This window comes from Acanthochromis polyacanthus, chromosome 1, assembly GCF_021347895.1.
Source record: "Acanthochromis polyacanthus isolate Apoly-LR-REF ecotype Palm Island chromosome 1, KAUST_Apoly_ChrSc, whole genome shotgun sequence".
Lineage (NCBI taxonomy): Eukaryota > Metazoa > Chordata > Actinopteri > Pomacentridae > Acanthochromis > Acanthochromis polyacanthus.
Window position 1 is genome coordinate 52,252,620 of NC_067113.1, and position 22,788 is coordinate 52,275,407.

Consider the following 22,788-nt stretch of genomic DNA (forward strand, 5'->3'; position numbering starts at 1 on the left):
TACTAAACTATGACGTTTTTTCCACTTTTTGGATGACGTACTATGACATTTTTTGTCATATTTTAGATGACATACTAAACTATGACGTTTTTTTACCATATTTTGGATGACATACGAAACTACGACGTTTATTCCACTTTTTGGACGACATACTAAACTATGACTTTTTTACCATATTTTGGACGACATACTAAACTATGACGTTTTTTTTTTACCATATTTTGGATGACGTACTAAACTATGACATTTTTTGTCATATTTTAGATGACATACTAAACTGTGAGGTTTTTATTTTACCATATTTTGGACGACATACTAAACTATGACGTTTTTTACCATATTTTGGACGACATACTAAACTATGACGTTTTTTACCATATTTTGGACAACATACTAAACTATGATGTTTTTTCCACTTTTTGGACGACATACTAAACTATGACTTTTTTTATCATATTTTGGACGACATACTAAACTATGACTTTGTAACCATATTTTGGACGACATACTAAACTATGACTTTGTAACCATATTTTGGACGACATACTAAACTATGATGTTTTTTCCACTTTTTGGACGACATACTAAACTATGACTTTTTTTATCATATTTTGGACGACATACTAAACTACTACGTTTTTTCCACTTTTAGGACGACATACTAAACTATGACGTTTTTTCCACTTTTAGGACGACATACTAAACTATGACGTTTTTTCCACTTTTTGGACGGCATACTAAACTATGATGTTTTTTTCCACTTTTTGGACGACATACTAAACTATGACGTTTTTTCCACTTTTTGGACGGCATACTAAACTATGATGTTTTTTACCATATTTTGGACGACATACTAAACTATGACGTTTTTTACCATATTTTGGACGGCATACTAAACTATGACGTTTTTTACCATATTTTGGACGGCATACTAAACTATGACGTTTTTTACCATATTTTGGACGGCATACTAAACTATGACCTTTTTTTGTCATATTTGGGACAACATACTAAATTATGACATTTTTGTCACATTTTTGACACACTGAACTATTACGTTTCTGTCACATTTTGGACCACATACTAAACTATGACGTTCTTTTGTCTAATTTTAGACGACATACTAAATGTTGAGCTGAATCACATGTCAGGGGACTGAAAACTACCTTCCCACCAGTAGCAGAAAAGAGGTGCTGATCAGTGATCACTGATCTTGAACACCTGGGAAAAACTGGGGGAAGCTGTCATCACTGATATAAAGCACCTAGGAAGGACTGAAGAGAACTCAGTCATTCAAACAGCTTTCAGAGGAGAGAGAAGTAAGGAAAAGAACAAAGGAGATCCAAGTCCACTCATGGATTCAGCCCAAAGATGCTAATGGTTAGTTGAATGTTTGTTTGCTTTCATGGTGTTTAAAATCTTTCTTGATATGGTCAAGTTTATGTAAACTGCTGTTGTATTGGTGAATCATAGCATTTGCTTATTTGATTTTATGTTAAGAGTTTGAATTAAGATGTTTCATTTTCAGTTTAAAGTAAAAAATAGAATATATATATATATATGTGTGTGTGTGTTCTGATAAATGTTAAATTTCTAAACTTATTAAAATGTTGATTTATTTATTTTATTATTATTTTTTTTCCTGTCTTTAAAGGTTTACAACCTATTGCTATTGAAATATTGTAACCAACCAACTAAAAGGAAAATAAAAAGTTTAAGTTGGAATACTGAATTCAGTTGTCCTCGCATCCTTTCAAATGAATAAGAGGTGGACTTGACACTAAACTATGTTTTTGTCAAATTTTAGATGACATACTAAACTATGATGCTTTATTCCACATTTTGGACAACATACTAAACTGACTTTTTTTTTTTTTTTTTTTTGTCAAGTTTTAGGCGATATATTAAACTATGACTTTTTTAACCACAGTTCGGATCACATACTAAATTGATGTTTCTTTCAAAAAAACATTTTAGGCCGGTTTATGACTTATCGGTCATAAGCTGGAATCGAACCCACGTCTCTGAGACAGTCCTGTTAACAGATCACCTTCTCAACCAGTTGAGCTATCTGGACACATTTGTTCTGTTTGTTAGACGACATATTAAACTCTGACATTTTTTTTTTCCACATTTTGGATGACATACTAAACTATGACGTTATTTTTCGACTTTTTGGACCACATACTAAATTGACGTTTTTTTCAAAAAAACACTTTGGGCCAGTTGGTGGGTTTTAACAGTCATAAGCTGGAATCACACCTGCGTCTCTGGGACAGTCCTGTTAACAGATCACCTTCTCAATCAGTTGAGCTATCTGGACACATTTGTTCTGTTTGGACGACATACTATGACAATTTTTTCACATTTTGGACGACATACTAAACTATGACGTTTTGGACGACATACTATGACATTTTATACCATATTTTGGACGACATACTAAACTACGACGTTTTTTGTCACATTTTGGACGACATACTATACTATGACATTTTATACTATATTTTGGACGACATACTAAACTACGACGTTTTTTGTCACATTTTGGACGACATACTATACTATGACATTTTATACCATATTTTGGACGACATACTAAACTAGGACGTTTTTTCCACGTTTTGGACGACATACTAAACTATGACGTTTTTTCCACGTTTTGGACGACATACTAAACTATGACGTTTTTTCCACATTTTGGATGACATACTAAACTACGACGTTTTTTGTCACATTTTGGACGACATACTAAACTATGACATTTTATACCATATTTTGGACGACATACTAAACTATGACGTTTTTTCCACGTTTTGGACGACATACTAAACTATGACGTTTTTTCCACGTTTTGGACGACATACTAAACTATGACGTTTTTTCCATATTTTGGATGACATACTAAACTACGACGTTTTTTGTCACATTTTGGACGACATACTAAACTATGACGTTTTTTGTCACATTTTGGACGACATACTAAACTATGACGTTTTTTGTCACATTTTGGACGACATACTAAACTATGACGTTTTTTCCCACATTTTGGACGACATACTAAACTATGACGTTTTTTGTCACATTTTGGACGACATACTAAACTATGACATTTTTTACCACATTTTGGACGACATACTAAACTATGACGTTTTTTCCATATTTTGGATGACATACTAAACTATGACTTTTTTTCCACGTTTTGGATGACATACTAAAGTATGATTTTTGTTTTTTTTACCGTATTTTGGACAACATACTAAGCTATGACGTTTTTTCCACGTTTTGGATGACATACTAAACTATGACGTTTTTTCCATATTTTGGACGACATACTAAACTATGACATTTTTTACCACATTTTGGACGACATACTAAACTATGATGTTTTTTCCATATTTTGGATGACATACTAAACTATGACTTTTTTTCCCACGTTTTGGATGACATACTAAAGTATGATTTTTTTTTTTTTTTTTTACCGTATTTTGGACAACATACTAAGCTATGATGTTTTTTCCACGTTTTGGACGACATACTAAACTATGACGTTTTTTCCACTTTTGGACGGCATACTAAACTATGATGTTTTTTACCATATTTTGGACGACATACTAAACTATGACGTTTTTTACCATATTTTGGACGACATACTAAACTATGACATTTTTTTTTTAACCACATTTTGGACGACATACTAAACTATGACATTTTTACCACATTTTGGACGACATACTAAACTATGACGTTATTTTTCGACTTTTTGGACCACATACTAAATTGACGTTTTTTTAAAAAAAAACACTTTGGGCCAGTTGGTGGGTTTTAACAGTCATAAGCTGGAATCACACCTGCGTCTCTGGGACAGTCCTGTTAACAGATCACCTTCTCAATCAGTTGAGCTATCTGGACACATTTGTTCTGTTTGTTGGACGACATACTATGACAATTTTTTCACATTTTGGATGACATACTAAACTATGACGTTTTGGACGACATACTAAACTATGACGTTTTTTCCATATTTTGGATGACATACTAAACTACGACGTTTTTTGTCACATTTTGGACGACATACTATACTATGACATTTTATACCATATTTTGGACGACATACTAAACTATGACGTTTTTTCCACGTTTTGGACGACATACTAAACTATGACGTTTTATCCACGTTTTGGACGACATACTAAACTATGACGTTTTTTACCACATTTTGGACGACATACTAAACTATGACGTTTTTTCCATATTTTGGATGACATACTAAACTACGACGTTTTTTGTCACATTTTGGACGACATACTAAACTATGACATTTTATACCATATTTTGGACGACATACTAAACTATGACGTTTTTTCCACGTTTTGGACGACATACTAAACTATGACGTTTTTTCCATATTTTGGACGACATACTAAACTATGACGTTTTTTGTCACATTTTGGACGACATACTAAACTATGACGTTTTTTACCACATTTTGGACGACATACTAAACTATGATGTTTTTTCCATATTTTGGATGACATACTAAACTATGACTTTTTTCCCACGTTTTGGATGACATACTAAAGTATGATTTTTTTTTTTTTTTTTTACCGTATTTTGGACAACATACTAAGCTATGATGTTTTTTCCACGTTTTGGACGACATACTAAACTATGACGTTTTTTCCATATTTTGGACGACATACTAAACTATGACATTTTTTTCCATATTTTGGACGACATACTAAACTATGACTTTTTTTTAACCATATTTTGGACGACATACTAAACTATGACATTTTTTTTTAACCACATTTTGGACGACATACTAAACTATGACATTTTTACCACATTTTGGATGACATACTAAACTATGACGTTATTTTTCGACTTTTTGGACCACATACTAAATTGACGTTTTTTTAAAAAAAAACACTTTGGGCCAGTTGGTGGGTTTTAACAGTCATAAGCTGGAATCACACCTGCGTCTCTGGGACAGTCCTGTTAACAGATCACCTTCTCAATCAGTTGAGCTATCTGGACACATTTGTTCTGTTTGTTGGACGACATACTATGACAATTTTTTCACATTTTGGATGACATACTAAACTATGACGTTTTGGACGACATACTAAACTATGACGTTTTTTCCATATTTTGGATGACATACTAAACTACGACGTTTTTTGTCACATTTTGGACGACATACTATACTATGACATTTTATACCATATTTTGGACGACATACTAAACTATGACGTTTTTTCCACGTTTTGGACGACATACTAAACTATGACGTTTTATCCACGTTTTGGACGACATACTAAACTATGACGTTTTTTACCACATTTTGGACGACATACTAAACTATGACGTTTTTTCCATATTTTGGATGACATACTAAACTACGACGTTTTTTGTCACATTTTGGACGACATACTAAACTATGACATTTTATACCATATTTTGGACGACATACTAAACTATGACGTTTTTTCCACGTTTTGGACGACATACTAAACTATGACGTTTTTTCCATATTTTGGACGACATACTAAACTATGACGTTTTTTGTCACATTTTGGACGACATACTAAACTATGACGTTTTTTACCACATTTTGGACGACATACTAAACTATGATGTTTTTTCCATATTTTGGATGACATACTAAACTATGACTTTTTTTCCCACGTTTTGGATGACATACTAAAGTATGATTTTTTTTTTTTTTTTTTTTTTTTTTACCGTATTTTGGACAACATACTAAGCTATGACGTTTTTTCCACGTTTTGGACGACATACTAAACTATGACGTTTTTTCCATATTTTGGACGACATACTAAACTATGACATTTTTTTCCATATTTTGGACGACATACTAAACTGACATTTTTTACCATATTTTGGACGACATACTAAACTATGACATTTTTTTTTATCCATATTTTGGACGACATACTAAACTATGACATTTTTACCACATTTTGGACGACATACTAAACTATGATGTTTTTTCCATATTTTGGATGACATACTAAACTATGACTTTTTTTTCCACGTTTTGGACAACATACTAAACTATGATGTTTTTTTTTTACCATATTTTGGACGACATACTAAACTATGACATTTTTTTCCACGTTTTGGACGACATACTAAACTATGACTTTTTTTTTTACCATATTTTGGAAGGCATACTAAACTATGACATTTTTTTTCCATTTTTTGGACGACATACGAAACTATGACATTTTTTTCCCACATTTTGGACGACATACTAAACTTTGACGTTTCAGTGATATTTTGGACGACATACTAAACTATGACATTTTTTTCCATATTTTGGACGACATACTGACCTATGACGTTTCAGTGATATTTTGGATGACATACTAAACTGACAATTTTGTCACATTTTGGATGACATTCTATGACATTTTTTAAAAGTTATTTTTTAGGCCCATTTTTTGGTTTTATTTAGTTGGTAAGTAGAGAGGAAGACAGGCAAGACCTGCGGTAAAGGGCTATGAGCTGAAATCAAACCTGTGCCTGACACAGTCCTGTTTGAGTCACCCTCTGAACCAGTTGAGCTACCTGGGCACCTTTTTTCACTTGTTGTACAACATACTAAACTATGACATTTTTGTCATATTTTGGACCACATACTAAATTCTGACTTTTTTTTCCACATTTTGGACGACATACTAAACTATGATGCTTTAATGAAAACCTTAAAAAAAAGCCATGAATCCAGACTATAAGCTGTGTCACTGAGAAAATTTAATGAGGTGGTCCTTGCATCAATTCTGACTTCCCCTAAAAATTTCATCCAAATCCGTTAGTCCATTTTTGTGTAATGTTGCACATACACGGACAGACAGACGGACAGACAGACGCCGACCATCACATAACTTCGCCTTGGCGGTGTAATAACAACATGTAACAGACACACTGCTTCTGGGAAAGAGTAAGCATCAAGTTTTGGAATAAAACATTCTTGATTCTTTTTCGACTTCTGACAATCACAAAACACTCTGAGTTACAACATGCTGAAAGAAAACAGAGTGTACTGTACCTCCATTAGAAAGACAAAGACTGTTAAAAGTCAGGTGACCTGTGCGATTTTGATCACTCCTAGATCAATATCAGGACAGAGAAAAAAAACAAAGAGGGAGAGATAGTTAGCTGTTTATATTTTAATCCTGTTTTGACAACTTGCACAGAGCTACAGACTAACATTTCTACTGGTAGCACTGGTGCTACCAAATTTTTTGGTTGGTTGCACCAGCAAATGATTTGGTCGTACTAACTTCTATCTGTTTATTTTGGTTCAGCATTGCAAAGGAAAAAATTCCATGAAAATGTCATGAAACTTTCAGGATAATTCCCAGTAAATATTTTATAACATTTTATAACATTTACCGTGGACGGAGCCACAGAAGTAATAAAAGTAATACTTGACTACCACTATGGTTAATGCAGTAGCTGCCTGTGCTGGCTGAAGCAACATCAAAACAGCCTGATGACCATCATTTGCTCGCACAAATGCGACCACTTGAAATTTTAACTTCAATTTTAAAATGGATGCAAATGCATGAAAAACATCAGCACACAAATCACCTGTAGAGCAGCTCCAGAGCTACAGTGTCTCCATAGTCATGAGACACCACATTGACTCGCTGGTTGCTCAGACCCAGATGGGCCACCAGAGCCTCCACCACACTGGCCTGCTCAAAGATGGAGTATCTGTGGGGCCGCTGGGATGTTAATGACAGAGGAGATCATGAATTATTGAACAGAAGCAAAGAATTATGCAGGAATTATAACAAAAAATCATGTTTTCATGATATAATCTATTGATTTCAATCCACAATGTCAAATTAATTTTTCTACAAGACATTTATACACAGATTTTCTGATATTCTGTGTAAAATGTACTTACACACGTGGACAAAATTGTTGGTACTCCTCAGTTAAAGAAGGAAAAACCCACAATTCTCACTGAAATCACTTGAAACTCACAAAAGTAACAATAAATAAAAATTTATTGAAAATTAAATAATCAAAAACAGCCATTACTTTTGAATTGTTGATTAACATAATTATTTAAAAAAACAAACTAATGAAACAGGCCTGGACAAAAATGATGGTACCTCTATAAAAGATTGAAAACTATTTGACCAGAGTGACATGATTAACTCAGGTGTGTCATTTAATTGACATCACAGGTGTTTCCAAACTCATAATCAGTCAGTCTGCCTATTTAAAGGGAGACAAGTAGTCACCCTGCTATTTGGTGAAAAGGTGTGTACCACACTGAACATGGACAACAGAAAGCGAAGGAGAGAATTGTCCCAGCACATCCGAAAAAAAATTATAGACAAACATCTTAAAGGTAAAGGCTATAAGACCATCTCTAAACAGCTTGAAGTTCCTGTGACAACAGTGGCTCATATTATTCAGAAGTTCAAGACCCACGGGACAGTAGCCAACCTCCCTGGACGTGGCCGCAAGAGGAAAATTGATGACAAATTGAAGAGACGGATCGTTCGAATTGTATCCAAAGAGCCCAGAGCAACCTCCAAAGAAATTAAAGGTGAACTCCAAGGCCAAGGTACATCAGTGTCAGATTGCACCATTCGTCGTTGTTTGAGCCAAAGTGGACTTCATGGGAGACGACCAAGGAGGACACCACTGCTGAAAAAACTCATAAAAAAGCCAGACTGGAATTTGCAAAAATGCATGTTGACAAGCCACAAAGCTTCTGGGAGAATGTCCTTTGGACAGATGAGACCAAACTGGAGCTTTTTGGTAAGGCACATCAACTCTATGTTCATAGACTCAAAAAGCAAGCATACGAAGAAAAGAACACTGTCCCTACGGTGAAACATGGAGGAGGCTCAGTAATGTTTTGGGGCTGCTTTGCTGCATCTGGCACAGGGTGTCTTGAAAGTGTGCAAAGTACGATGAAATCTGAAGACTATCAAGGCATTCTGGAGAGAAATGTGCTGCCTAGTGTCAGAAAGCTTGGTCTCAGTCGCAGGTCATGGGTCTTCCAACAGGACAACGATCCAAAACACACAGCCAAAAACACCCAAGAATGGCTGAGAGAAAAGCGTTGGACTATTCTAAAGTGGCCTTCTATGAGCCCAGATCTGAATCCCATTGAACATATGTGGAAGGAGCTGAAACATGCCATTTGGAGAAGACACCCATCAAACCTGAGACAACTGGAGCTGTTTGCTCATGAGGAGTGGGCCAAAATACCTGTTGACAGCTGCAGAATGCTCATTGACAAATACAGAAATCGTTTAATTGCAGCGATTGCCTCAAAAGGTTGTGCAACAAAATATTAAGTTATGGGTACCATCATTTTTGTCCAGCCCTATTTCATTAGTTTGTTTTTTTTAAATAATTATGTTAATCAACAATTCAAAAGTGATGGCTGATTTTGATTATTTAATTTTCAATAAATTTTTATTTATTGTTACTTTTGTGAGTTTCAAGTGATTTCAGTGAGAATTGTGGGTTTTTCCTTCTTTAACTGAGGAGTACCAACAATTTTGTCCACGTGTGTACATTGCATTTAAAAGCTTGGGGTAACAAGACAATTTCATGTTTCCCATGAAAACTCACACTTTTATTCATGTGCTAACATAATTGCACAAGGGTTTTCTAATCATCAATTAGCCTTTCAACACCATTAGCTAACACAATGTAGCATCAGAACACAGGAGTGACGGTAGCTAGAAATGTTCCTCTGTACTCCTATGGAGATATTCTATTAAAAATTAGCTGTTTCCAGCTAGAATAGTCATTTACCACATTAACAATGTGACTGGATTTTTCTTCATTGGAAAAACAATGCTTTTCTTTCAAAAATAATGATATTTCTAAGTGACTCCAAAGTTTTGAATGGAAGTGTATGTATGTGATAACAACATACCAGTGTACATATAAACAGAAAGCATAATTTGTGAAAACTCTCACAATATATTGTGCAGCCTGACTTAGAGGAACACTGCATAAGGGACAGACAGTGTAAACACTAACATGGTTCTCTCTATTCTTTATCATCTATCAAAAGGAAGAATTCTGCAGTTAGAGCAAAGGACATGCAATTGTTTGCCAACAGCCTCTTTGTCCTTCTGAGCACAGACTGCTCATATAAAGATTAAAAAGGACTTTTGTTCTTTCTGCCCTATGGCTTCAATGGTGATCTAATCAGGCACAGAGGTTAGACATGGTTTGGTAACTGTTCAGATCACTCATATGGTGATCTAAATACGATGGGCAAAAAGGTTACCATACTGTGCTCTACTTGTAGAATGATCCATACATTTTTGGTTCAAAGTCTTTTACTCACCGGCTTGTCACTGAAGCCAAAACCGAGGAAGTCCAGTGCGATGACTCGATGGAAGCGCTGTGTGAGAGGATCCCAGATCTGTATGAGGAGGAAATAAACACCCATTTAGACTATACTTAGAACAGAAATGCCACAAAGAGTCTACTTTCCCTGTTTTGTTTCATTGTTAAGTCATTAAAGGTGTGCAATGTGTACCTTGCTCCAGTCGTAGCTGGAAGTGGGGAAGCCGTGGAGCAGAATGACGACATCTGAGCTCCCTAAAGCACCATAAGAGTCTGGTTTGAGGGAAAAAAGAGGGACATGATGAACACTGAAACAGATCCATTTAAAAAAAAATTTGTGGCACAAATCCAAGATATTTGTACTTCTGCTTTGAAGTACAAATGAGTCTGCTGGAACTGAAGACAGTGTTGAACACAGGAAACGGTGGAGACATCACAGCTCTGACTGTCTGTCACTGGCACGGTGCTTTGACAACAGCAGTGGTGGTAGAAGAAGTATTGAGATCCTTTACTTCAGTAGAAGTACCTACATCAATGTAAAAGTACTCCATTACTAGAAAAAGTCCTGAAATCGAAAGCTAACTGAAGTAAACGTACATAAATAGTATCAGTAAAACAAACTTAAAGAATCAATCAAAAAAGCATATACTCTGCAATAAAACGGTCCCTGTCAGTGTTTCAATGCCGCATGTTGCATTTTACTGCAAGAAATTATAGTTTGAGCTCATTTTTAACTACTTTATATACTGTTGGCTACTTAAAACTGCTACTTGGGTAAGAGTATGTAAGTATTAGCATCAAAATTTAGTTAAAGTAGTGCTGAAGTATCAGTGTGTCAGCAGCACGGCTGTAGTGTTTGAGTGTGGGAGATAGTGAGGGCTCCAGATGGTATTAAAAGGAGGAATGGGACACATTATTATAACAGCACACATTGCTTGGAAGCAACACATCAGCATTAAAAAAAAGTGAATTTTAACTTGTGCTTCATTTGTAGTTTGACTAGCTGTTCAGCTGATCACAAGTTTGAGACTTTACTTTCATGTTTATGCATTTTAACTGCCAAAAGTCAGGAAAGCCTAGCCTAGCCATGCTAGACCCATGCTCTGAAGACGCAAGGGTCTAGGCACGCTCGACAGGGAGGGAGGGGGGCTAAAAGGTTGTCTATCAAATCACTCTGCAGCAATTGGGTAGGTATACAACCAATCAGCGCAACAAATAGGCTCCTAGAGCGCCAGAAATCAGAGGATGAGGTAGTTCGGTGAAGCCTTATTTATACAGTCAATGGGTGAAGCTCAAGTATATTACAGACATGTTAACAGAAAGATTATTCAGAGTTGGTGCTAATGGAGCTCAACGACTGTTGTCGTTTTTGTTATCGACCCTGGCAGAGAATTAAATTCGTTGCCGTGGGTTGTCTAGCGCGGCTAGGCTAGTTGTTTCCGGTTGTTTCTGTCAGAATTGTCGCGCCTCTGTCGTCACTTAGTTACGCCCACCTTCTGACTCCACACTTCATGGTGATTCGTTCGGCCAGTTTTAGGAGCATCCAACCTCGAGGCTTACCGAGGGTAACTAGACCCACCCTGGCAGATAATTAAATTAGTTGCCGTGGGTTGTCTAGCGCGACTAGGCTAAGTAAAGCCATGAGCATGAACAACTCGACAAAAGTACAATAACTAATCACAACAATGAGCAGCTAGATGCTTACGGATTTCTCCCTTGCACCATCCATGTTTGGTTTGTGTGGAATTTGAGGGGGCAGGACAACCCTGTTTATATAACACCGAATTTCTTATGAACTACCGTAAAGTCTCCCTGGAAAGTCTGCAGATATGCAGGGTAGCATGAGAGCACATCATAGCAGAGAAAATTTCACATCAGGACCTTCATGCACTTGATTCACTCCAGTGTGGCGTTTGGCTTTAGACCACACTGCATTTTGTAAGACACAAAAGGCCGAAAAATCCTTAAAACTATTGGTTTAATCTTTTAACTATGTGGTGTTTTTTAAAAGCTTGTTATATTATTCATTGTGTAAAAACTTAATTTTAAAAGGAACTACTTGAGCAAAAACATAAACGCAGCATGCAGCATTTTATTAAATTCTATCCCTTCTTTTTGACATGAGGAATAAGTATTTGCTGTCCACACACACCACAAACCAAGTTTTAGTTTTAATTAGATTTGGTGCTTTATTCTGTGTTATGCTCTTTTATTTTTACATATTCTCTCTTGTTGTATTTTAAATTTTAGCTGCCTAGTTCTTTGGTGTGAGGTCTTTTTTCATTTTTAAGTTTTTGGGATATTTATTTTCTAACTTTTAACCTTCAGCCTTATTCTTTATTTTTTAAACTGCCTAGTTCACTTCTTTGATACACATGCTAATCTAGCTAATTATTAATTTTCAATTGGCATTTTTACTATATATTTTATCTGACTACTCTACCTTGACCCCTTATGTCTTGCTCGATTGTCTGTGTTTGCTTGTTTTGACACTACCCGAATCACTGTCCTTTAAAGAAAAACCTGACTAGAGTGTAGATTAACTAAATGGTTAAAAATGTCTGACTAGTTGAACAGCTCATAAATGTTTGTGCACAAGTGGATAAATTGAACCTCTTCCAAACCAGAACAATAGAAATTTGAGTTTTAACTTTTGCTCTAAGTCAGAATCGAGGATTATTTGCATGCTGGGTTTATATTTTCGTTGACTGTAAGTCTGTCAAACAAAAATCTGACAGAGGAGCAGAAAACACAATAGTTCCCTCTGACATGCAGAGTGGAAGCACAAAAGTAGCATAAAATTGAAATATTCAAGCGAAGTAGCTCAACGCTGAGTTAACACACATTCCTCGTGCTGGAAGTCAATCCATCCATCCATTCTCTATACACCGCTTTATCCTTACTAGGGTTGCGGAGGGTGCTGGAGCCTATCCCAGCTGACTCGGGTGAAGGCAGGGGACACCCTGGACAGGTCGCCAGTCTGTCGCAGGGCTACATATACAGACACACAATCACACTCACATTCATACCAACAGGCAATTTAGAATAATCAATTAACCTCAGCATATTTTTGGACTGTGGGAGGAAGCTGGAGTACCCGGAGAAAGCCCACGCATGCACAGGGAGAACATGTAAACTCCATGCAGAAAGATCCCAGGCCCAGGCTGGGAGTTGAAATGGGGATCTTCTTGCTGTAAGGCAAAAGTGCTAACCACTACAGCACTGTGCAGCCCGAAGTCAATCAAGCGTTACAGTTTTGCCTGTGTATTTGTTTAGGAGTATTTTTGATAAGTTCAAGTTGTTTTACCTCATTTGGAATTAAAAACGTGTATCTGGCACTCGCATATATTTAAATGTATGACTTTAACATTTCTTTAATTTGAGCTGATTTATTATAGGCTCTTTTTGTATTTTATTGGTTGTGCAGATTTACACTCACTGGCCATTTCAATAGTTACACCTTGCTAGTAAAAGGTTTGACTCCCTTTTGCCTTCAGACTGCTTTAATTCTTCATTACATACTTTCAACAAGGTGCTGGAAACATTCCATGTTGGTCCATAGTGACATGATAGCATCACATAGTTGCTTTGTCGGCTGCACATCCATGATGCCAATCTCCCGTTCTACCACATTCTAAAGGTGCTCTATCAGATTGAGATCTGTTGATTGTGGAGGCCTCTGGAGTACAGTCAACTCACTGTCATGGTCAAAAAACAGTTTCAGATGATACGAGCTTTATGACATGGTGCATTTTCCTGCTGAATGTAGCCGTCAGAAAATGGTCCACTGCTGTCATAAAGAGATGGACATGGAGAGCAACAATACTCACAGGCTGTGGCCTTGATGCTCAATTGGCACTAAGGGGCCCAAAGTGTGTCAATAAAATATCCCCCACACCATTACACCACCACCACTAGCGTGAACTTTTGATACAAGGCAGAATGGATCCATGCTTTCATGATGTTTACACCAAATTCTGACCATCTGAATGTCTCAGCTGAAATGGAGACTCATCACACCAGGCAACATTTTTCCAATCTTCTATTGTCCAATTTTTCTGAACCTATGAGAACTGTAGCCGCGGTTTCCTGTTCTTAGCTGACAGGAGTGGCACCTGGTGTGGTCTTCTGCTGCTGTTTACTCATCTTCTTCAAGGTTCGATGTGTTGTGCGTTCAGAAATAATATTCTGCATTCCTTGGGTGTACCCAGTTGTTATTTGAGTTACTGTTGCCTTTCTATCATCTCCAACCAGTCTGTGCATTCTCCTCTGACCTCTCACATCAACAACATCAAGATATTTTGATCCACACAACTGCCGCTCGCTGGATATTTTCTCTTTTTCAGACCATTCTTTGTAAACCCTAGAGATGGTTGTGCATGAAAATCCCAGTTTCTAAAATACTTAGACCAGCCCTCAAAACCACGCCACACTCAGAATCACTTAAATCCCATTTCTTCACCATTCTGATGCTTGGTTTGAACTTCAGCAAGCTGTCTTGACCACGTCTACATGCCTAAATGCACAGAGTTGTGGCTATGTGACTGGCTGATTAGCTATTCGTGATAACAAACAACTGAACAGGTGACCTGATAAACTGGCCGGTGAGTGTAGACCCCAAGTGGGATGTTTGCCATCTTATGTTGTACTTGTCTTTTATGTTGTACAACTCTAAAATACTGTTCAATACAGAGCGTTTGTATAATGCAGGGCTGCCAACTTGGGAGCAGATCTTAGAGTGAGATTTGGTTTGTGTGGGATGCTGACAGGGGGTCTAATTTTGAAAATTATTGATCCTATTTCCTGCATTCTGGTGTAATTTAAGAGCATTTTTGCCTGTTAAAATCTTATTATAGAGATAACATTAATAATAAAAAAAACATTGAGCTTAAAAAAATCTGGAAAAAAACAGAGCAAGGGCAGGCAGTATTGAAAATGGTTCTTCATGTAAAATATGGATGAAAGTTCTGTGGCTGGATGTGCATAACACATTTCAGTATTTTCCATAAATATATAACTCCAGCAACCATTTTGTAACATTTGTCTTGGGGGATTTTAATGCACACACTCAGCAGCTTCAAGTTGACCACATCACCCAACTAAACAATAAAAAGTGCTTAAGCAAAAATAAAACATATCTTCTTAACTGAAATTATCCATTCACTGAACAGAATTACAATCAGACACTAAACTCTCTATTAAATGTCAAAACAATCCATGTGACTCTAAAAACTCAACAGCTTTACAAACTCTAAGATTAAACTCTCCACAAGGATCCAAAATAAGTTGGGCTTCTACATGAGAGCTTTAATTATTCTTCATCTACTTCCTGAAAAGTTTGGTCAATAAAAAAGACAAAAACTAATATTTTAAGCTGAACTAAAGACAGACTTTGTGACTTTCCTGCTCACAGGTTGTGTTGTTGTAAACTTACTCTTTCAAATAAATAGCCGCCTAACCCCCTGGAAACCAGTGTTGGTCTTGTTTTTGTGTCACTCCTCGGCAACCCGAGACAGCCGGTGGTAATGTTTATTGAGCAACACACCATACTATGACGTTTTTACAGTGCTGGTTCTACTCTGAAACCAGTTTGACATGTTCAGGTGTTCTATGTGTGAAAACTCAGAGATTTCAGGTATAGAAGGTGGTTTTCAACTTTCTTTGTTAACTTTCTGCTTCAACTTTAAACTAAATTTCCTTCACTAAGCCATCCCCCTGGACTTCCAGTAAGCTGTGTTCCTATTGGCTGTCCAGGTGGCTGCTTGATGTTATCAGGAACACCTGAGCAGCTCAGTGTCTTCCTGCTTTATGTCTGCAGTCAAACATTTCCTTTGCTTCTCTTCATTGAACCAGGTTTGGCTCCATTGCTTTAGTTTGTTCTTTAGGCATTGGCTTGCAGCTTCCAGCAGTAAAATCCTCTTTAATGTGTTTCTTGGTGTTTTAGGGCTTTGTACTGGATAGTTGTCTTGGTAAATGTGGTTCTTTTGCCACAGTTGGCTTACGGTGCTAATGTGTGCAGTGATTAGTGGATGTGGTGCAGCTGAGTTGTGTCTTTATCTTGGCTGTAGTGAGTCTTTAGAGGTTTTTGGTCAGACACATTCTGTATTCTTGTTTGTGAACCAGTGTTGGTTGTCCAGAAGGTAAGAGTTCCTGTCCTGATTCTCTGTTTAAAGAGGTTCTCTGGTAGGTTGCAAGAGACTTTTGTGTTTGGGTTGTGCTAGTTTGGTTTTTGTATGGTTTCATTTGGATGACTATCTTGTGGTCCCTCCATGTGGTTTAGTGAGTTTTTCTGTAACAGTTCTACAAAGCAACCTGCAGCAGAAGAGACTTTGAGAGTTTTTAGGAAGTTCTGGAGACCAGACTTTGGAGCAGCAGAAACATCTGTTAGCAGTTTGAACAGGAGAAGGTGAGCTTCAGAGTAGAAATGAGAAGGAAACCTTTTTGACCAGTGTGGTGAGGGCCTGTACAAAGAGTTTGAGCAGGTTGTGAACAGTCTGTAGTTCTTTGGTCTGAAAGCACCAGAAGAGTCGACTCACTAAAGGAGAAAACAGGAGACCTTGTTGGTTCTTCTGTCGCTCTGCAGTCTGTAGTTTCCTTAAACTGAATATCAAGTTTCTATTTTAAGTGATTTACAGTGTGAGCACAAGAAGACTCCCTCCATCCCCTGGACACATTTTATTATCATGTTAAATATTTTTTTGAAAAATGTTTGATTTTTAATCATAGTTTTAGCATAGCTTTTCTCTTTGCTTTAGTTTTGTGATCTGTGTGAAAGGTTCTAAACAAATAAAGTTGAATTGATAAACTGAATAACTGACTAAATCATAATTGTGACAACAGAAGTATTTTTATTGTGATTTAAGGGTTTGTTTCATTTTTAAGGTGAGGGTTAAAGGGGAACTTTGTTTTTTTTTTTTTTTTTTTCAACCTGGGGTCTGTTTTCATGTCATTTCATACATGTGAGTGATGGAGAAATTCATTTTCGACGTAGCTCCAGTGTTTAGGCAGGCAGCTTGGCAGCTTCGCAGCTCAGCTAGCGAAAAGTATGGGGCAATTTGGGACGCAAGAAAGCAAATCTCGTTCCGAAATCGCGCGATAGCTCGCGCCAAAATACCGGTGGGGGAAAACAGCTGTTCCAAAATCTCGCGAACGAGTTCCCCTTTAAAGTCTTGACAGAAAAAGTTTAAAGAAATAAACTACATTCAAAAAGCAAAGGAAAAAACATTTATTACAATAAAACTTTTAAAAAGAAAATTAAACATTAAATACAATTAAATTATTTTAAACAGACAAAACATAAAATTTGATAAGATACAAAACAGGTAATTTTAAATTAACATTTTTAAACAAAAATATTAAACATTAAAGATGAAATATTTTACATAATTAAACATTAAAAAATACAATTAAGAAGAATATTAAACATTTTTAAAAAATACAAAACATTTAATTAGATTATTAAACCTTTAAAAAGACCAAACATTTAATTAAAAAAATTAAATGTTTAATGAGAAAATTAAATCTTAAAGACAAAACTTTAAAAAGGAATTAAGCAGAAAATACAATGAAGCATTTAAAAAGAAAAATGAACATTAAAAGGTTGTAAAACATTTAAAAAGAAAAACCTTAAAGATTTAATCGGAAAATTAAACATTGGGAAAGAAAAGGAAATTTTTCAAACAACCTGATAAAACATTTGAAAAAATAAACATTAAAAAGACAAAACATTTCAAAATCAAATCAGACATTAGAAAAGAATAAAAGGTGAGAAAAGAGCAAAACTAAACATTTAAGAAGAATCAAACTAAAGACAAAACATTTGAAAAGACACCAGTTAGACTTTAGAAGACCAAATTAAACAGAGGAGACAATAAAATGATCAAAAAGAGCAAAAACAGATAAAGGTCTAAAAGTGTTTTCTATCCTGAAATGAAAACATTAAGTTGTTTCTTCAAACAGTTCCTCTTTCTATGTTCATGGTTTGACTGTGGACAGATTTATGAAGAACTCATTTCAGAAAACTGCTTTCCAGATAAAGTCTATTAGTAGTTGAAGGCATTTATCAAACTAATGTTACCTTCTGATCTCCACAAACGTTACTGTTCAGTGATGATAATCAAAATTTGTTAAGGATTTCTAAAGAACCCAAAGGTGAAGGTCTGAGAAGAACTCAGATGGATGGTCTAAATGTGAAATTAAGACTCATGGTCACAAGTTTTAAGGCTTCTGCTAACCAGAAAGTTCAAACTAACAGAGAGGTACTGAGAAACTTTTAAAACTTCAGTCCTCAGACTGTCTGAAGATTCAAACTAACAGAGTACTACTCAAGAACTTCCAAGATATCAGTCCTTGGACTGTCTGAAAGGTAAACCTAACATAGATGTACTGTGGGACTTAGGAAATTTCAGTCCTCAGACTGTGTGAAAGCTCAAACTAACAGGGAACTACTCAGGAACTTCAAAGAAATCAGTCCTTGGACTGTGTGAAAGTTAAATCTAACAGAGATCTACTGTGGGACTTAGAAAATTTCAGCCCTCAGACTGTGTGAAAGCTCAGGTCCTGAGGACTTGGGAGGTCTCAAGGCTTTAGAAAGTGTTGGATCTGAGGGTTCAACCCTCCAGCACAAAGGCTGAAGTCCAACCTCCTGAGAAAAACGCTCGAGACGAGACTCGAGTTAAAAAAAAACTCGAAAATTGCAAAAAATAGATGATAAATGCGCAAAAAAAAGAAGAATTAGTATCTGAGCAAGTAGCTCAGGGGGTAAGAAGAGAGACTACCAAGCAGAAGGTAGTAGGTTCAAGACTCACCACTGGTATTTTTCTTTCTTTGTCTAAGTTTTTCAAAAAAATTAAGAAGGGTCTGGTCTTGAACCGGTGACTTGCAGCTCCATAGGCAAATCCTTAACTCACTGAGCTACAGATCACATAAAAAAAACATAATTTCGTCGTCCCTTTGACATCGTAGTTTCCAAGTGACCACATGGGTGGAGCCAAGGCGGAGTCTGGGTGGAGTCTGGGTGGAGTCAGGGCGGAGAGTAGGAAGGGAGGTGGGTGGCGGCCTCCCCTCTCAACCCCCTCACCTCCCCCCACTGTCCCCCTCTACTCCCCCACCGCCCACCACACCTTCCCCCGCCCGACGAGTTTTTCGAAAGTCCGAGTCTTGACGGGTTTCCCGAGTTTCCACCAGGTCGGAGGCAGAAGAACTTGTCATGAAGAGGTGTTGAAGTCGGCGAGGATGGAGTGACTTTTAACAGCGACTAGAAAAGCAGGTTTTTAACCACCATCCCTAAAATCCATGGAGCCGGCTCCAGAGAAATGAAGGAAGGTCAACTTTTATCAACCTCCATCCAGATGTTCAACTTGATATCTTTACTTTGAGATTTTTAGTACCACAAACCTTTAGTGTCACACTTTATTACCATTTATTAGGACTTTAATGGAATCCACCAGCAAATTTAGTTTGTGTTGAGAAACTTTATTCTTCTCATCGTGGGACTGCAGGATTTAAAACTTTTCCTTCTATCTGACCTCATGTTTATTAGTTTTAGTGGAGAAAGTTATTTTAGTTGTTAATTAGTCTCTTGAAAACCAAATAATAAATTGGATTAGTCAAGAGGTTTAAATTTCTTACTTTTTCATATCTTAAATATGACAAAAAATATAAAAATAAAGCGTCTTGAGACAATTTGACGTTATATAAATAAAATTTAATTAAAATTGTATGTATCTTGTAATGTTGTAGAAATTCAGCCATATATGTTGGAAAACACATTTTCTTTGTCCATTAATCTGTTGATTGTTTTCTCCAGTAATTCATTTCTTGTTTTGGTTTATAAAATGTCAAACCAAAATATATTCACTTTACTGTCATTAAAACCAAAAAGATTTACATTCATGATGCAGGAATCAGGCAGTTTTTCACCTTTGATCTTAGTTTAGTCAGAAAGATACACTATATTGCCAGAAGTATTCGCTCTCCTGCCTTGACTCACATATGAACGTAAGTGACATTAGTGATTCCTAATCCATAGGGTTCAATATGATGTCGGTCCACCCTTTGCACCTAAAACAGCTTCAACTCTTCTGGGAAGGCTGTCCACAAGGTTTAGGAGTGTGTTTTCAGGAATCTTTGACCATTCTTCCAGAAGCGCATTTGTGAGGTCACACACTGATGTTGGATGAGAAGGCCGAGCACTCAGTCTCCGCTCTAATTCATCCCAAAGGTGTTCTGTCAGATTGAGGTCAGGGCTCTGTGCAGGCCAGTCAAGTTCATCCAGACCAGACTCTGTCATCCATGTCTTTATGGACCTTGCTTTGTGCACTGGTGCACAGTCATGTTGGAAGAGGAAGGGGCCAGCTCCATACTGTTCCCACAAAGTTGGGAGCACGGAATTGTCCAAAATGTCTTGGTATACTGAAGCATTCAGAGTTCCTTACACTGGAACTAAGGGGCCAAGCCCAGCTCCTGAAAAACAACCCCACACCATAATCCCCCCTCCACCAAACTTTACACTTGGCACAATGCAGTCCGACAAGTATGGTTCTCCTGGCAACCGTCAAACCCAGACTTCTCCATCGGATTGCCAGATGGAGAAGCGCGATTGGTCACTCCAGAGAACGCGTCTCCTCTGCTCTAGAGTCCAGTGGCGGCATGCTTTACACCACTGCATCCCACGCTTTGCATTGCACTTGATGTATGGCTTGGATGCAGCTGCTCGGCCATGGAAACCCATTCCATGAAACTCTCTGTGCACTGTTCTTGATCTAATCTGAAGGCCATATGAAGTTTGAAGGTCTGTAGCGACTGACTCTGCAGAAAGTTGGCCACCTCTTGGCACTATGCGCCTCAGCATCCGCTGACCCTGCTCCATCAGTTTACGTGGCCGACCACTTGGTGGCTGAGTAGCTGTCGTTCCCACACACTTCCACTTTCTTATAACACAGCTGACAGTTGATTGTGGAATATTTAGGAGCGAGGAAATGTCACGACTGGATTTGTTGCACAGGTTGCATCCTATCACAGTTCCACGCTGTAATTCACTGAGCTCCTGAGAGTGACTCATTCTTTCACTGTTTGTAAAAGCAGTCCGCATGCTTAGGTGCTTGATTTTATACACCTGTGACCATGGAAGTGATTGGAACACCTGATTCTGATTATTTGGATGGGGGGCAAATACTTTTGGCAATATAGTGCAGTTGATAATGTGTGAATTGTTGCAGCTTGTGAGCCATAGAAGGTTTTAATCTTTGGGGCAGTGTCAAAAAACATTTAGAAACTAACAACTAAACACTCAAGGTTTTGAACATCATTAAATGGAAATCCAACTTTTGCATTGACAATGTCTAATTAAAGGAAATTTATTTCCAACGTAAGTGTGTGATATTCATCCTCTGGAGCTTCTCTTCACATCGTCTTCCACCTGGACTGGTTTGGGGCAACAAACATTTGAAAAAAATGCACTTTAACATCAATGAATGACACTGAAGTTTAATCTCTACATAAATGAGACTGAGTCTGGATGTGCTGATCTATCATTAACTCCTAAGCTTAGGGAAAGTTCAAACAAAAGAAGACAGTTCAGATAAGACTTGAGAATAAGCTTATTTTGAACAAACATCTCAGACGTTGAGCTTCAGCACTTCTAGCAAGATATTTTAACAACAAGCATCTCAACAGATCCAGAAGTTGGAGAGAGTTAGCTTCAGCTGAGCCAAAGAACATGTGGGACGCTAACCTAGCAAACATTTCAGACATTTCTCTGTCAATTCTGAGAAATAATTTCCTATTTAATGACAAAGCTACACATCTTAACTCAGTCTCATTAAAACAGACTCTAATTCAGTGTCATACGTTCATATTAAAGTGCAGTTACCCAAAATGTTTGTTGCATGAGCTCCAACAAAATCTGTCCAGGTAGAAGGCCACTTTGACAAACAGGAAGTGGAAGATTCCAAGCAGATTTATAGAAGGGGGAACCGAACTGTACCAAGTGTGGTCAAGTATATATAGGGATGTTTTGTGGGGTTTTAAGGCTGATAGTGATTATTAGGGAGACATTTGGAGGAGATATTCATTTGCAGTAAATGAAAGTATTTAAAATCTTGGAGTTGATGGCTTTTTTTCATACCAAAGGCTACAATATGATGTTTTCTAAGAGACACACTATGCTACTCTGTTTTTATTTTATTTAGTCTTTATTTATACAGGTAATCTCATTGAGACAGTGAGTGTCATTCTCAAGAGAGACCTGTCCTTAAATAACATTACAAAACAACATTGAGGCACTGACAAACAACACTAAGGGACATATACTAGACAATATAACTATACAATATAACACTGAGTTCCAAACAAACGGGGTCATGACAAAACACAACATAGACATTAAAATGGATGTGCAAAGCGCCGAGCAATGAAGTT

General features: G+C 37.0%; 1 protein-coding gene across 1 annotated transcript in view; it reads right to left on the bottom strand.

Moving 5' to 3' along the window:
* mest (mesoderm specific transcript) overlaps window positions 1-22,788 on the bottom strand; it is a 28,377-nt gene that overhangs the window by 2,731 nt on the left and 2,858 nt on the right. Inside the window, exons 3-6 of the mRNA XM_051950171.1 lie at window positions 10,562-10,641; window positions 10,367-10,444; window positions 7,621-7,757; window positions 7,076-7,134 (exon numbers count right to left, since the gene is read on the bottom strand). Of these exons, the coding sequence (XP_051806131.1) occupies window positions 7,076-7,134; window positions 7,621-7,757; window positions 10,367-10,444; window positions 10,562-10,641 (354 nt within the window). The remainder of the gene's footprint in view (window positions 1-7,075; window positions 7,135-7,620; window positions 7,758-10,366; window positions 10,445-10,561; window positions 10,642-22,788) is intronic.